Source organism: Camellia sinensis, chromosome 2 (assembly GCF_055761805.1).
Source record: "Camellia sinensis isolate YWXY chromosome 2, ASM5576180v1, whole genome shotgun sequence".
Taxonomy (NCBI): Eukaryota; Viridiplantae; Streptophyta; class Magnoliopsida; order Ericales; family Theaceae; genus Camellia; species Camellia sinensis.
In genome coordinates, this window is record NC_138962.1 from 90,709,571 (window position 1) to 90,727,396 (window position 17,826).

The 17,826-nt window shown below is 33.5% G+C and overlaps 1 protein-coding gene across 1 annotated transcript; it reads right to left on the minus strand.

Annotated features, from left to right (window-relative positions):
• Positions 1-834: 834 nt before the first annotated feature.
• LOC114288155 (histidine kinase CKI1-like) lies at positions 835-16,319 on the minus strand. Its single transcript, XM_082912109.1, has 7 exons — positions 16,290-16,319; positions 15,941-16,063; positions 14,854-15,295; positions 10,559-10,827; positions 10,255-10,383; positions 8,833-10,050; positions 835-1,059 (listed from the first exon to the last, which is right to left on the minus strand). Exons 1-7 carry the CDS (start codon positions 16,317-16,319, stop codon positions 835-837), a joined length of 2,436 nt encoding a protein of 811 aa, XP_082768235.1.
• Positions 16,320-17,826: the final 1,507 nt, after the last annotated feature.

Here is a 17,826-nt window from a genome sequence, read left to right on the forward strand (position 1 = left end):
TGCTCCTAACTTTTTTTTTTTCTTTTCTTTCTTTCTTATTAATATAAAATATAAAAGAACATAAGAAAATTTTAATTGGAAACTTTCTTTCAATGGTCTCCTCTTGTAAGGAATCTCATTAAGAGTTTGAAATTATTGTGAAAGTCTCTACTCATTTATAAGAAAAAAATTCTTTCAAAAAAACTCAAGAAATTCATGTGGGATTCAATCAAATGTATTGGAGGGAATATTGAAATTTTGATATCCTTCAAAATTTTTGCTCTTCTTTCAATCAAAATTTTGAATTAAAATCATATGGATAGAATATTAAATATTTTGATTTCCTCTTCCAAAATTAAAATTAATAATATTTTAAAATAAATTATTATATTTTTCAGTAAAAAAAAATTAGGACAAATATTTAAGATAATTTAATATTTTTAATTTTTAATTTATTACTTATATTTTTATTTAAATACAATTTTAATATATTTATTACAGCACGGTTCGATTTCGATTCAACCTGACGGTTGAACCAGTGACCGTCCATCCGATTTCTTTTTCGGTTCACTCACCGATCCAGTTTTTAAAACATTGATTTCATATATGTTTCATTATATTACGTTCCACTTTTTTTGGCCTTCGATTTCAACCTCAACTCAATTACATCATGAGACAACGGTACCAGAAACTTGCAAAAATCTCATACAACAAAAGAACTTATTTTCTTCAAATTATTTGACCCATCAATTAATTAGCCCTGCGACTTGACATGTTTGCATAATTTTGCTTTAAAAGTACACATCTAATACACGTAAGTACTGACCAAGGTAAAAGGCAAATACAAGAAATGCTTCACATGTTTTGGTTACTATTACTAATGATATGTGAAATAGCTTCCATTAACAGTTCTCTTTTCAGTGGCTTAGGTAGATGAAAGTCCATTACGGCTTGCATCATCCTACCTGCTTCCTCCCCAGATGTATGAGCAGTGAGTGCTATGATGGGTATGCGAACACCATAATATTTCTCCTCCTCCCGTATTCGTCTTGTTGCTGTGAAACCGTCCAATATCGGCATCTGTTATAATCAAATCAGGAGTACTAATTTCATCACAAGGACAAAAAGGAAAATGTTTGGTAGCTTAAATTTTTGTAGCTCAAATGGCTCAAATCTGTCAAAACGACGTCGTTTTACACTCAAAATCTGTCAAAACGACGTCGTTTTGACAGATTTGAGCCATTTGAGCCACAAAAATTTGAGCTACCTAACATTGTCGGGACAAAAAATTGGATACACAAATGTAATTTTAAACTAAACATAGTTCATGATTTTATTAGATTTTCTTATTTCCTTTATTAATTTTATTGTAGTTATGATTCTAATATGATTCAATTGGTAGAAAATATTAGATGTACATTGCTTTATCTCTGTATATAGAGACGTGGCTTTGGTGTTTTATGTAGGAACAATCTTCTGTGTAAATAAAATAACTCGAAATAAATTCAAACAAAATAAATAAATAACATATCAGATTTATTTATTGAACCAAATTAAAATTAAGACCAAGTCAAGTGTGTGACACTCTGTCCTTAAGACAGATTCGCCCCGCTACGGTGCTTACGGTTGAGTGGTGTCTATCTCCCAAGATATAATGATCTTCACAAATTGTAGTAGCACTTCAAACAATTTGTTCGGCGAACCAAACCTGTGATCTATACTCTCTCTATTTTATTCTAAAACTAAATATGAAGAATAAATGCACTAGAGAAAAATTAGACAGCAGTGATGGAATATCATACTGAAATTTTCAGAATTTTTTCAAGTACCAAAACTGCTGGAATAGCATCTATATATAGGCAAAACATGGGACAAAAAACCTGCCCGAACAGGTGCTACCTGTTAAGTATCCAAAACAGTTTCGGACCGTTAACACTATGAAACCTTATATTCAAACAAATTTGAAAAAGGTTGTCCGTTGGTCAACTAAAGCAACTGCTAGTAACCTTATTTATTAAAACTATTTAGAATATATATATATATATATATAACTAAATTGAAAATTTTAATAAATAAAGTAAGAGATACAAATTTTAAGAAACCACTAAGGAACCTAAAATTTGAATTTAGAATTTAAATAAAATTCCCACAATTACAAATTTTAGGAAACCACTTAGGAACCCAAAATTTGAATTTGGAATTAAATTATATTCCCACAATAATTTTTATTGAAAAAATTCAAAAGAATTTTTTATCTAAAAAATTAATATTAAACCCGAAAACGACGTCAACTTCCCATTCACTCATAAATGGTTTTGACGTTCCGTCTTCACCGTGTGACTTGCCACGCGGTAAGGAACACGTCACCTCTTCGGACCCACCCCCAAAGACGTTTGGGCCCACTGAAATTTGGGCTCAATAATGTGCCTATATTAAACCATTTTTCCAACAATCCCCCACATGAATGGAATTTGACGGAGAGAAAATGCAACAACATGACCTAATAACAGAGAGTACATAAATTGAAAATATTCTGCAAAGAATAGGTAGCTTTTGGCTTTAAACCTTCCCTTGTGAGACACTATCGGATTTACTAGCTAACCAGTGAACATGATGTCTTGAACTGTTCAGCCGTTTGTGTAAACCAAGACAATAGAACTCACACAGATTATCTCCAGACACAGTTTAGTTCTCACTATTGTGTTCATTTTGGCCCTGAACAGCCTGATTTTTCATGAGTGCTCTAAAGACTTGTAGCCCTTCACAAATCTTATAGAACCGGCCTAGTTCACACTCACCTAGATATAAGAATCATTAAAATTTTACTTAACCTCAAACGCTGCAGACATCACTATTTTATCAAAGAAATGGGTAGGAGTTAGACTCCCCAATGATCCTTTTGGGTCAATCACAACTCGGTTGTCCCTTTGAACCTAGATCTTGGGATCTCCAGTCAACTAGGTTGGGTTGCCGTTGTGGTAACTCTTATTTAATAGGCTTAAGTCCCATTCCCCTCGATGAATTCTCAACTAACTCTCTTGCTGACTCTTTGGTTAGTGGATCCGTTATGTTATCTTTAGACTTAACATATTCTATGGAAATAATTTCATTAGAGAGTAGTTGTCTCACGGTGTTATGTCGACGACGAATATGTCGTGACTTACCATTATACATATGACTCTGTGCTCTACCTATAGCTGATTGACTATCGCAATGTATGCATATAGCAGGCACCGGTTTTGGTCATATTGGAATATCTTCAAGGAAGTGGCGAAGCCATTCTGCCTCTTCTCCTGCTTTGTCTAAAGCTATGAATTCAGATTCCATAGTAGACCTAGCAATATAAGTCTGTTTGGAAGATTTCCAAGATACAGCCGCCCCACCAAGAGTAAAGACATACCCACTGGTGGACTTCGAGTCTCTAGTATCCGATATCCAATTTGTATCACAGTATCCTTCAAGTACTGCTGGATATCTAGTATAATGAAGCCCAATGTTACGAGTAAATCAGAGATATCTTAGAACCCTTATAATTGCTTTCCAGTGTTCTATTCCCGGATTACTCGTATATCTACTTAATTTACTTACTGCATAAGCTATATCCAGGCGAGTGCAGTTCATCAAGTACATTAAGCTTCCAATAATTTAGGCATACTCTAATTGATAAATACTTTCCTGTACATTCTTAGAAAGATACAAATTAACATCTACAGGTGTTCTAGCAAGATGATCATCATCTTCGTTGAATTTGTCAAGTATTTTCTCAATGTAATGAGATTGTGACAAAGCATATCCTTCTGATGTTTTGGTGATTTTTATACCAAGTATTACATCAGCAATGCCCATGTCCTTCATGTCAAAATGTTTATTCAACATTTTCTTGGTAATTTTAATCATGTCATTATTACTACCAATGATGAGCATATCATCTACATAAAGACATACAATGACATAACCTTTATCGGTGTTTTTAATATAAACACATTTGTCACACTCATTAATTTTAAATCCATTTGACATCATTGCCTTGTCAAATTTCTCATGCCATTGCTTTGGCGCTTGTTTTAAACCATATAATGATTTAACCAATTTACACACTTTCTTTTCTTTCCCTGGAACAGAAAACCGTTCTGGTTGTTCCATGTAAATTTCTTCATTTAACTCACCACTTACGAAAGCGATTTTAACATCCATTTGATGAATTTCTAGATTGTATAGAGATGCAATGGCAATTAGCATTCTAATGGATGTTATTCTAGTAACCGGTGAGTATGTGTCAAAGTAATCTAGACTTTCTTTCTGTCTAAAACCTTTGACTACAAGTCTTGCCTTGTATTTGTCTATTGATCCATCTGCTTTCAATTTTCTTTTGAAAATCCACTTGTACCCAAGAGGTTTACAACCTGGTGGCAAGTCCACTAATTCCCAAGTGTGATTTTGCAAGATGGATTCAATTTCACTGTTGACACCTTCTTTCCATGACGGAGCTTTAGGATTGGACATAGCTTCTTTAAAAGTTAAAGGCTCATTTTCTAACAAAAATGTGAGAAAATCTGGACCAAAAGATTTTGAGGTTCTAGCACGTTTACTACGCCTAAGTTCCTCTTCCTCATTTTGATCTAACTCTTGTTCTAGATCATGTTCTTGATCCTGACTAGTAATAGCATCAAAAGATCTCTTATTATTACTAGTCTCTTGTCCAATCTTATTTGGAAATACATGTTCAAAGAATGATGCATTCCGAGACTCAAAAATAGTATTTACATGTATTTCGATATGTTCTGATTTATGAATCAAAAACCGATATGCACTATTATTCTTAGCATAACCAATAAAAATGCAATCAATGGTCTTAGGACCTATCTTAGTATTTTTAGGACTAGGAATAGCCACTTTAGCCAAACGCCCTCACACTTTTAAGTATTTGTAGGATGGTTACCCTACCATGCCACATTTCATAAGGTGTTTGATTCACTTTTTTTCGGGGTACTTTATTTAAAATATAATTAGCAGAAAGTATTGCTTCCCCCCACAAGTTCTGAGGTAATCCAGAACTGATTAACATGACATTCATCATTTCTTTTAAAGTCCTATTTTTCCTTTCAGCAATTCCATTTTGCTGAGGTGAGTAAGGAGCGGTGATTTGATGAATTATTTCATGTTCTTTACAACACTCACCAAAAGGTGATTCATATTCACCACCTCTATCACTTCTAAGTTTCTTGATTTTCTTACCAAGTTGATTTTCAACTTCATTCTTATATTGAATGAAAGTTTCCAAAGCTTCATCCTTGGTTCGAATTAAATAAATATAACTATATCTAGTATAGTCATCTATAAAAGTGATTACATACCTTTTTCCACCTCTGGTTTGAATTGATTTAAAATCACAAATGTCACTATGAATTAATTCAAGTGGTTCCGTACTTCTTTCAATTGAATGAAAATGAGTTTTAGATAATTTTGCTTCAACACAAATTTCACATTTATGATTTGAATCAATGTTAGATTTAGGTAAACATTCCATATTAATTAATCTACGCAAAGATCCATAATTAATATGTCCTAGTCTACCATGCCATAAATTTGAAGATTCAAGCAAGTAAGAAGAAGATGTATTATTAATAACTGAGGGTACAGCGGTCATTACATTTAATTTGAAAAGGTCATCAGACATGTAACCTTTCCCTACATACATCCCGTTTTTAGTAAGTACAAACTTGTCACTTTCAAAAACTAGCCTAAACCCATTCTTACTCAACAGAGATCCGGAAACTAAATTCTTGCGAATGTCCGGTACATGCAGCACATTGTTGAGAGTGAGTTCCTTTCCAGATGTCATCTTGAGTACAATCTTTCCTTGTCCTTCAACTTTGGAAGTTGAGGAGTTGCCTATAAAGAGTTGTTCACCATTGTCCACTATAGAATAAGATGTGAACATCTTTTTGTCGGCACAAATATGACGAGTAGCACCAGTGTCCAAGCACCATTCTTTAGGATTTTTGACAAGATTAGCCTCGGAAACAACTGCAGAAAGATTGATGTCATCGACACCATTGGAAATATTGTCCACTTCAGTCATATGGGCTTGAGCAGGCTTCTTGCTTGTTCTTCTTTTGCTTTTGCCTTTGCTACGGCAATCTTTGGCCCGATGTCCCTCTTTGTTACGGATGTAACATTTGCCATTAAACTTGTACTTTTTATTATCCCCCCCTTTAGAGCCTTGTGATGAACTTTCTCCAGAAGACTTTCGTTTCTTGGTTTTTGAAACATGTTCCACCACATTTGCCTTAGACTCCACAGGATGCTTACCAACCCGCTTTTCAGAATTGCGGTTGTCCTTCTCAATTCTCAAACGCACAATTAATTCATCCATAGAAATTTCTTTGCGCTTGTGTTTGAGGTAGTTCTTGAACTCCTTCCAGCCTTTTGGTAATTTTTCAATTAAGGCTGCAACTTGGAAGAATTCACTGAGTGACATGCCTTCTGCGTGAATGTCATGCAGAATGAGTTAGAAATCTTGAGCTTGGCTGATCACAGTTTTTGAATCAACCATTACAAAATCTAAGAATCTGCCAATCACAAATTTCTTTGAGCCGGCATCTTCCGTTTTATACTTTTTCTCCAACGATTCCCAAAGTTCCTTTACTGTCTTGATTGGACTGTAGACGTTGTATAATGTGTTGTCAAGTCCGTTCAAGACATAATTCCGGCAAAGGAAATCGGCATGTTTCTAAGCATCAACCGCAGCAACCACTTGCCGGTCAGTTTCATCCTCTTTCAGGATAGGAGCATCTTCACAGAGAAAACGAGCCAGATTCAGAGTTGTAAGATAGAACAACATTTTCTGTTGCCATCTTTTAAAGTCAGTTCCTGAGAACTTCTCTGACTTTTCACCGTGATTTACCGGTACTGTTACAACAGGAGAAGGGGTTGGTGTCATTGCAGCCACCACAGTAGTACTTGTTTGGGCATTGGTTTCAGTAGCCATCAATTCTAATATATAAAACAAAATTATAATTAGAATTTACACTACACAGAAAATTAAACCAAATTCACAGAATTAAATTCTGTAAAAATAAAAGAAACAATAATGTAACTTTTATTTTCCAATTAATTTGAAAATAAAATAAAATTTTATTTAAATAAATTAATTCCACACAGAAAATTAAATTCTGTAAAATAAAAAAAATAAAACTATAACTTTTATTTTTCAATTAATTTGGAAATAAAACAAAATTTTATTTAACCAAATTAATTCCACACAAGAAATTAAATTCTGTAAAATAAAAGAAATAAGAAAATAAATTTTATTTTTCAATTAATTAGGAAATAAAATAAAATTTTATTTAACCAAATTAATTACACACAGAAAATTAATTTCAGTAACACTTCAACAATTAAAATACTGAAAACAGAATTTTAATTAATGAAAACTCAGAAAATAATTTCTAAAAAACCAAAATTAATTTCCTGACAAATTTCCACAAAAATATATTCTGAATTGTTAATGACACCAGTATCGTGCTATTAGTTGTCAAAGAAAAGAGACAGTATATTACTACTATCTGTCACATAGCATATAATCACTATTTGTTTTTCCAACCAGAATATTATTTTGTAAATTCACAGAAAATAATTTTCTTCCGAAATTATTTACAAAGAATGAAAAAGGGAAACAAACGAAAAATTCTGTAAACAGAATAATTCGAATATGTCTTAAGATTGTAGGAACAATCTTCTGTGTAAATAAAATAACTTGAAATAAATTCAAACAAAATAAATAAATAACATACTAGATTTATTTATCGAACCAAATTAAAATTAAGACCAAGTCGAGTGTGTGACACTCTGTCCTTAAGACAGATTCGCCCCGCTACGGTGCTTACGGTTGAGTGGTGTCTATCTCCCAAGATACAATGATCTTCACAAATTGTAGTAGCACTTCAAATAATTTGTTCGGCGAACCAAACTTGTGATCTATACTCTCTCTATTTTATTCTAAAACTAAATATAAAGAATAAATGCACTAGAGAAAAATTAGACAGCAATGATGGAATATCATACTGAAATTTTCGGAATTTTTTCAAGTACCAAAACTGCTGGAATAGCATCTATATATAGGCAAAAAATGAGACAAAAAACCTGCCCGAACAGGTGCTACCTGTTAAGTATCCAAAACAATTTTGGACCGTTAACACTATGAAACCTTATATTCAAACAAATTTGAAAAAGGTTGTCCGTTGGTCAACTAAAGCAACTGCTAGTAACCTTATTTATTAAAAACTATTTAGAATATATATATATATATATATATAACTAAATTGAAAATTTTAATAAATACAGTAAGAGATACAAATTTTAGGAAACCACTAAGGAATCTAAAATTTGAATTTAGAATTTAAATAAAATTCTCACAATTACAAACTTTAGGAAACCACTTAGGAACCCAAAATTTGAATTTAGAATTAAATTATATTTCCACAATAATTTTTATTGAAAAAATTCAAAAGAATTTTTTATCTAAAAAATTAATGTTAAACCCGAAAACAACGTCAACTTCCCATTCACTCATAAATAGTTTTGACGTTCCGTCTTCACCGTGTGACTTGCCACGCGGTAAGGAACACGTCACCTCTTCGGACCCACCCCAAAAGACGTTTGGAGCCCACTCAAATTTGGATTCAATAATATGCCTATATTTAACCATTTTTCCAACATTTTAAACCTATGATGCCTAAGTCACACTGGAACAACTTTACTGCTACTGCAGTTGATAGAGTAGTTGTAAAAAATGCAGCATAACACAAGCAAGAGGGTGTGCATAAAAAAATGGTAGGAAGATTCTTTTACCTCGCAGTCCATCAAAATATAGTCATAAGGAAGAAATGCAGAACCTCCATCTTTCCTTCGATCCCTTAGACCTTTGCAGACTATTTCAAAAGCTTCTTCACCATTTCTACATGTTTCAACATCTGCACCAAGCTTTGAAATATTAGCGGCAGCCAGCTTAAGTAACACTGCTTTGTCCTCTGCAACCAATACTTTCTTCCCACTCAAAGGCTTCTCACTGCTTGTCCCACCATGTTCCTTTATTTCTCCAACTGGTTTGACTGCGAGCTTGTCACCTGAACCCAAAACTTCCTTCCCACTAGAGGGCCTCTCACCACTCTTCGATTTTGAAATCATATGATTCTCACTCGTTGAAAAGTGCAATCCTGAAGGAATTTTTTCAAGTTGAAGAGCGTCTTGTCTCCTTTTTCTGGGTGAAATATCGGGCAAAGTGCCCCCAAACTCTGGTAGAAGTCCGATCACATGATTCAATCGAGAACCATGGAAAGGCTTAGATATGATCAAATCAGTAGGAGGGAGCTTATCCAAGTCGAGTCCTTTTGAATGGATGCTATGTGCGCCAGGTTTATCGATCCAAACAATTCTACAACAAGTATGTTGAAGGTCTCTTTTGAACTCTACCACTGCCCTGCTTAGTTCTTGAAATGGACTGGCCCTTGTATCGATCACAATTAGTATGAAATTTAACGCACCTTTCAGATTAGTCCTTTTCTGAAAATTTGGTATGTTGTCTGTCCCATCTAATGCACTTAATAGGACTTCCTTGGCTCTGGTACTGGAATCACGCGACACGGGTCTGCTGAGACTGCCCAAACTCAAATCTGATCTACCCAAAGAACTGTAGTGGGAGAGGTTTAGCTTCTGTTTTAGCTTCTTTAGGGTATGTGAAAGTTGCTCACAATCTCTCACAGCAGACACTTTTATCCCTAGTCTTTCCATGACTTTCTGTGAAATCCTCTGTCGCGTTTCACTTTCAATAAAGAGTACAACATGTGATCCCTCCGGTTTAGGGCTGGTGGTGCGGGTGCTCAGTGGCCTCGAATGTTCAGATGAATCACAAGATATGTAACCGCCCTGTGACTCAACATCATCTTCTCTTGCATTAGCGCTTGAATCTGTCGTCTCATACATAGTAACGAAAATATTAAACCTGAAGCAGGTCCCCTTTTCGCCAATTTCCTTGTCTGCAATACTGATTTCACCACCCATTAGACGGACCTGGAATGGAATAACAAGTAATTAAGAAGCTAAAACATTGGAAATTAATTAACCAACCTTGCGAAAAGAAAGAAGAATGAAGAAAATTTAGGACTACATCAGTCATTTAATTTAGAGCAGTTGCAAATTAGTAGCTGAAAGCAAATCAGTACATCTTAGTATGGAAATCAAGCAGTGAACTACTACTACAAATTTACAACATACCAGAGATTGAACAATACCAAGCCCCAAGCCAGTGCCTTCTGGTGCAAGACCTGTCCCTTTGACTTGAACATAGTTTTCAAAAACAGAATTATGCTTCTCTTTTGGAATTCCTGGTCCTGTATCGTCCACCTCGAAAACAAATTCCAGAGTTTGAATTTTCTTGGATGGTGTTCATAGATTCCAGGCCATTGTATGATTCATCATCGTTGAAAAACAAACATGAAAGACACTGCAAGGACTTGTTCGAGCTAGAAGAAAACATGGCGGTATCAAAATGGGCCTTTTTAGCCCAAGCCCGAACTACCACATGTCCCTCAGATGTAAATTTGACAGCATTGCTCAGTAAGTTGCAGAATATCTGTTTGAGTTTGGTCTGATCACATTTAACCTTTGAAAATTTGGTGACAGAGCTATCACAAGGATCCAAAACCACATCTACACCTTTTTTCGTGCCAAGAGGATGATACAGATCAACTACATCTTCCAGCAGTTGAGCCAAGTCAATTTCTTTTTCTTCAAGTTGCATTTTCCCAGCTTCAATTTTACTTGTATCAAGAATTGAATTCAAAATACCTGTATGTACATATAGAAGTTGAAAATTAAAATTTTCACCTTCAAACTTTTACTCAAATTTCACTTTGGTCTTTCATCTTTTTGCATACAACAATCAAATCTTCAAGTTTAATTTGTGCTTCAATTGGGTTTTGCAGTCACTTATTGTTAAGATTTCAAAAGGAAAGTTTTTACATGAGGGTCACATGAGCACATTTTTGGGGTATTAGAGGAAAATTTTTGTATGGCAAATTATACTTTTCACCCTCTAATTCCCATTCAAATTTCACTTTGGTTTCTCATGTTTCAACTTTCAATCAAGGATGGGTAGAAGTTTGAAAACTTGATTGTTACAATTAGAAGATGAGAAACATAAGTGACATTAAGGAGAAAGTTCAAGGAAAAAAAGCATAATTTACTCTAAAAGTTTCTATAGAAGCTTATTTTGTAAATAAAGTTAGGACCCACAACTCATATCGAGAAGTTTATTTAGAAAAATAATGTGCAATCCGTATTCAATTATTGTATGATGAAACTCACAACTAAATGAATTTGGACCACACTAGAAATTTTTTGAATTGTACATGGATTTTCAATCCGTTGCAATTATGATATATGTACCTCTTGACTAGAATCTTATGAAGATAGAAAGATTACTTGAGAGATTACCCAAAAGATCTTTTGTACAATCCTCCATTTGCATCAATTTTTCTCCAACTCTGATTCAGGCGTAACTTCATCATGGCACATATCTATCAAACCGGTAATGCCTGCGAGTAAAGCACGGACATCATGGCTTGACTAGCCATGATTGTTAACATAAATTTCAGAACATAAACCTTACACTTTGGATCATTTACCATGTGTATTATCAAGAAATCAAGACAAAATGACATACCTGAATCCATTGATGAACGGTTAAACGGAAGCGTCTGATTGTCAATAAAACCTTTGATATTGACTATGTCATTGCCTTCTAATCCTTCCCCCTTTGGTGCCTTATGTTTCTCCTTGAGAGGATTTAGAAAGAAAAATGGTAGTGTTCTTATTTTTCCACCTTAGGAAGGAATAGGGACCATAACATTTTAAAGGTTGTAATTGGTTTTCAAAACTGAAAGGTTGTGGAAGTTCAAAATGAATGAAAACCAACTTTAACCATTATTGGTTTTAATTTCTATTTATTGGTTTTCAAAACTGAAAGGTTGTGGAAGTTCAAAAGGAATGAAAACCAACTTTAACCAATATGTTTTAATTTCTATTTATGCCCCTCATAGAAATAGAAATTATACAACTAGTATCTACACATTAGGTCCATAACACATATACCCTTAAGCCTATTAATTAAATTGAATCACTTAAATTGTAGGCTTCTTATAAATGATAACACCACATTTAATTATGTGGTCCCATTGAGACATTATCTAACAATCTCCCACTGGACCACATATGTATCCTGAAAAATGTGCTTAACTTTAGTAAGCTCAGAAATTTGTTATCATAACTTGAGGGTATCCAAACAATTTTGTCCATTAACTATATTAATATAGGATCAAAGCGGTCTTCGTTACATCAATCGTAACTCGACCCACCAATGGTCACGTATACTAATACAGCTAAATGACATAGATCAATCATGGATGTGTAGCATGGAAATTACATGTGATGTGATCCATACATGCCTATTTCCAACTGGTCCTACTTAACTTTATTGAGATTAATACTTCACAATACGTAACAGAGCGTAATAACCTGAATATTTCATTTTTGCAGAAATTAATCTAATTACATAGATAAAACTCAAGGCTGACATAAAGCAGTAATATAAATACAAACTCCCACTAAACCAGAATGTTCTCAAATAGAACAGCACCCATCTGAGCAGTGTGCTCATGAAAGACCTTGGGTGGTAGTCCTTTCGTAAGTAGATCCGCTATCATGGAGTTTGTCCCAATGTGTTCTATGGAAATCTGTCCACTCTGCACTCTTTCTTTTACAACTAGGAACTTGATATCAATATGCTTTGATTTTGTCGAGCTCCTGTTGTTATTGGAATATAAAACTGCAGACTTATTGTCACAATATAACTTAAGTGGTCTTGCAGTGCTTATATTCTTCATTCATGGCTTCTATCCACTTATGAGAGTTGGAACTTTTCATGGCTTGACGAAAGTTGATTGGATCATCTTTCGACATTCCATTTTCTACCTCATGTTCCTGGAGATATACAATATAATCATCTGAAAATACAAATCTCCTTTCTCTGGTGGATCGCCTTAATGGCACAGATTGTTGAGGTTGAGGTTGTAGAGTTTGTTCCTCAGGAACAATTACCTCATCTTGAATGGAGGTTTGAACTATATTATCTTGAACAACATTGTCTGGTTGAAGATTCGAAATTACTTCTCGAGCAATGACAGGTATAGGAACCTGTGATTGGTCAAAAGTAGTAGTAGGAAGTGGGATTACTCCTGCTTCCTCCTCAAAGACAATGTCTCTAACTGGATTTCTCTCCCCAAACTCAACATCCTCAAAAAATGTTGCAATTACCTAATGTTCACATTAAGTTACCAAACAGATAATCTCTAAATAAATTAATTTAATGACAACATCTCAAGATATCTAGCACAACATTAATACCAAGCCTTTGGGTAGTGATATTAACTGTAAGTGGTATTCTTGTTGTAATGATCAAACATTGACAATAAGTTATGTCAAATAGCAAATCTATCTTTTGATGGATTTATTATTCACATTAGGTTTTCTTGACAATTGGCACATGTTTATCACCACAAAATGTGTGTGTAATTCTGCCAAGTCTTAATCATGTCTTTGGACCAATAAATACCCGCATGAGATACACAGACATGAACTTCAAAACATTCCATATAAAACAATCTAGACAAGAGAGATCACTTTTGTGACATCTTGTTTGAATTGACTTATATTGAGAGTGTTAGAAAATTAAATTTCTGTAGACGTTGTATGAAATTACATTAAATTTAAAGATTTCTAAATTTGTGACCCCGTATATTTTATATAATCTGCAGCAATTCCAATTATATATATACATATATAAATAGAATTAACGGGTCCAAAAACAAATAGTTTTTTTTTTTATGATGTTCAAAATGAAACCGATCAAATCGCAAGATATATCTATATATATATATATAAATACATGATGTTCATCCATTTGAGAGGAAAAAAAAAAAACTGCCCACCGAATCATTTTACAATTCCAGAAAACAAATTGCCATTTTCACAGAACAAAACAGGAAAAAACAGAATTTACATCCATAAGAAAATTCAGAATCTGATTCCAGGAAACTAAATAGAATGAATAAAGCATATCAATTCTGATAAGACACATGATATGCATGCTCTGATACCAATTGTAAACATAAATTTCAGAACATAAACCTTACACTTTGGATCATTTACCATGTGTATTATCAAGAAATCAAGACAAAATGACATACCTGAATCCATTGATGAACGGTTAAACGGAAGCGTCTGATTGTCAATAAAACCTTTGATATTGACTATGTTATTGCCTTCTAATCATTTCCCCTTTGGTGCCTTATGTTTCTCCATGAGAGGATTTAGAAAGAAAAATGGTAGTGTTCTTATTTTTTCACCTTGGGAAGGAATAGGGACCATAACCTTTTAAAGGTTGTAATTGGTTTTCAAAACTGAAAGGTTGTGGAAGTTCAAAAGGAATGAAAACCAACTTTAACCATTATTGGTTTTAATTTCTATTTATTGGTTTTCAAAACTGAAAGGTTGTGAAAGTTCAAAAGGAATGAAAACCAACTTTAACCAATATGTTTTAATTTCTATTTCTGCCCCTCATAGAAATAGAAATTATACAACTAGTATCTACACATTAGGTCCATAACACATATACCCTTAAACCTATTAATTAAATTGAATCACTTAAATTGTAGGCTTCTTATAAATGATAACACCACATTTAATTATGTGGTCCCATTGAGACATTATCTAACAATGATGTCCCATCTTTTGTAGCAAAATACAAGTTCCCACCATGAAAGTCTATCCCAGAGAAAAAGCCAGTCAATGGTTTCACTGGAAACCCTAGAGAGAGAGCTCCTCTTCTATCATCCATAGCAGCTGTATTGAAAAACTGAAGATCTTGATCGTTTTCCCACCCAGTTCCTAATGAAACATGCCCATTTGTACTAACCAAGGCCTTTTGCAACCAGCTTCCATTAAATGTAAATGAAGGATGTGACCTAACAGGAACAGCTTCTCCATATAGCTTTCCAGTGCTGCAATTCACCGGCTGAGTGTACTGTTTTATGGCTATTGGGGCACTCACATTGACAAACAATGAAGAATTAGCATACACTGCTAATGTTTGATAGCCATTGGTGTAGTATGAGAAGAGCAAACCATCCGCTCCGATATACGAAATATGTGACAAGTGTGGAATTGTTGATAATGCTTGGAACAGTACTGGGGCCACCTGCATCAAACAATTAACATTAGTTTCTTTTCTTTTCTATTTTTTCATTTACATTTTAGTAAAAGGGTTTTTTTGGTATACAGACATCAGTTTCAATGGTAGAGAATGAAAGGATCCAATGATGAACTCAAAATTCTTGCTAAATTTGTTGCCGATGAATTCACTGGAGATAACAGGTATGCAGTTTTTTCGATTTCTGATAGCACTTCATGGCTGACATTGTGGGAATTCGACCTCAGTTCTTGCTCAATTCTTTTAACCTTAACAATCCAAAATGGGATCACCAGATTGGGAAGCAATTAAGAAAGCCTGCATGATGCAATTAAATACATTAGTTCTTTTCTGTAATGAAAAAACAAAAGAAAAGAAACAAGAAATCATAACCACTATTCAAGAAAATTGCATAACATATTTAAGAAAAGCTCAGTATTTTTTTATTTTTTATTTTTAGCTAGCCAAACAAGAAGAATACCACTATAGAGATTCCAACTATATTTCTTTTTGAATGTTATGCTCTATTTTGTGTCAGTGATATGAGTGAAAAATAAAGAAAGAAACCCTAAAATCTTGAATATTTTAAATAAGTAGTCATAAGATTCCAAATCATTTTGGCTTTCTTACATCTTATTGGGAACTTATATAAACCAAGCAATCCCAATCATGGTTCTGAATTCCAGTATCGTGTAATGTAACGGTATTGATCGTAGAGTATCGGTATTGGATGTCACGGCCATAAAATTTCTTAGCTATTTTTACATGAGTAGCATCCTGTCGCAGATTGTATAACAGCATGAAAAACGATTACAATCCATTATGTAACGGGAACTAGCCGGTTCAGCAGCGATTTTTTCGTATCCGTATTGCCACCTTAATTTTCCGACACATATCGGCTTGTACGATATATACTCACTGGCCGTTTTTTAGAACTATGATCCCGCTACATGATTGAGAAAATCAAATATAGTACACGTAATCATTCAGTTGTAGAAATTACCAGAAGGATGAAGAAACAAACAGGCCTCATTGCTATCAATAAGCCGAGCTTCATCGAGCTTGTGTGGTTATTATCAATGGAAGGCCATATGTTTTCTGCATTTTCAAGGAAAAACAGGAAATGAAATTTGGGGACGTGCAATAATATCCCAAGGAGAGAAAGTAAATCCTTATCATATCTAGAGGACATACAGAATCTTCTATATGCATGAAATGTGAAGGAGATCATAATATTTCCTATAACAATTATTTTCGTTTAAAAACTTTCCCTTAATATATATATACATATATATATATATCTAATATATTACTTATAAACTAGGGGTGTACACGGTCCGGATTGGTTCGGTTCTGAGAAAATCCAAGAACCGAACCGATCTTAACGGTTCTGTGATTTTGAGAACCAGACCAGACCGTTACACTTGTAAAACCGGACCAGAACCAAACCGAAAAAACGGTTCGGTTTCGGTTTGGTTTACGGTTCCAAAAATTTCTATTTATAATAATAAATTATTAATATTAGCAAAATAATTACTCAAACTAATTACATTTAACTCATGATAAAAACTAATAATATTAAGGCATTACTTAATATTACATATATATACTATCGTAATATCATTAAAATTATAAAAAACTAATTAATAAAAATAAAACTTGATATTATATATATATCTTTTAAAATTCGGTTCGGTTCGGTTCGAACCGCGATTTTTTCATAAAATCCATTAACCGAACCGTTTTTACGGTTCTCATATTTCTTAATCCGAAACCGAACCAATTCTTAATAGAACCGAACCAAACCGTATGATTCGGTCTGGTTCGGTCCGGATTACCGGTTTAAACGGATTTTTGAACAGCCCTATTATAAACATTATATTACCTTCCAGTATTGCTTTTGAATAAATAAATGACATCATTATTCAACTTAATAATTATATGTCTAAATTATTTCTTAAAAATCACAGTAAAGATCTTTGAGTACGATAAATGGAAATAGTTCTAAAAGATTTCTTTCTATCATTTAAAAGTTCTGACCAACATATAACGGTAATATATTTTCAATAGATTGACAACAAACTGATATACATACTATACCCATGTAAATAAAATCAATAATTACAAGAAGATGCAACATAATTATATGATGAAATTTTGGTTCTTAAAGCATTCATTAATAATTTAAAAAATGTTACATATAATTTCATTCTTTATTGTATTTTATCATTTCTAGTTACAAGTGAGTGGTCTCGTTTGAGTCTCATTTGACTTATGTTTAGAAGTGAAAAAATAAAGTATGAAATAAGCTTACATATTTAAAATTTTATCTCCAAAGATCCAAGAAAATAAAACTAAAAAAAGAAAAGAAAAAGAATTTGATAATTATAACATATAACATTAATGCAAGAAACCAAGAATTTAGAGTTCTTGATCTCTAGTATTATTGTATAACATTTATTTAACTTCAACGAAATTAGTACTTGTGCATTAAATGCGCCTATAACTATGTTATTATCATTATTTTCTTGTATCATCAT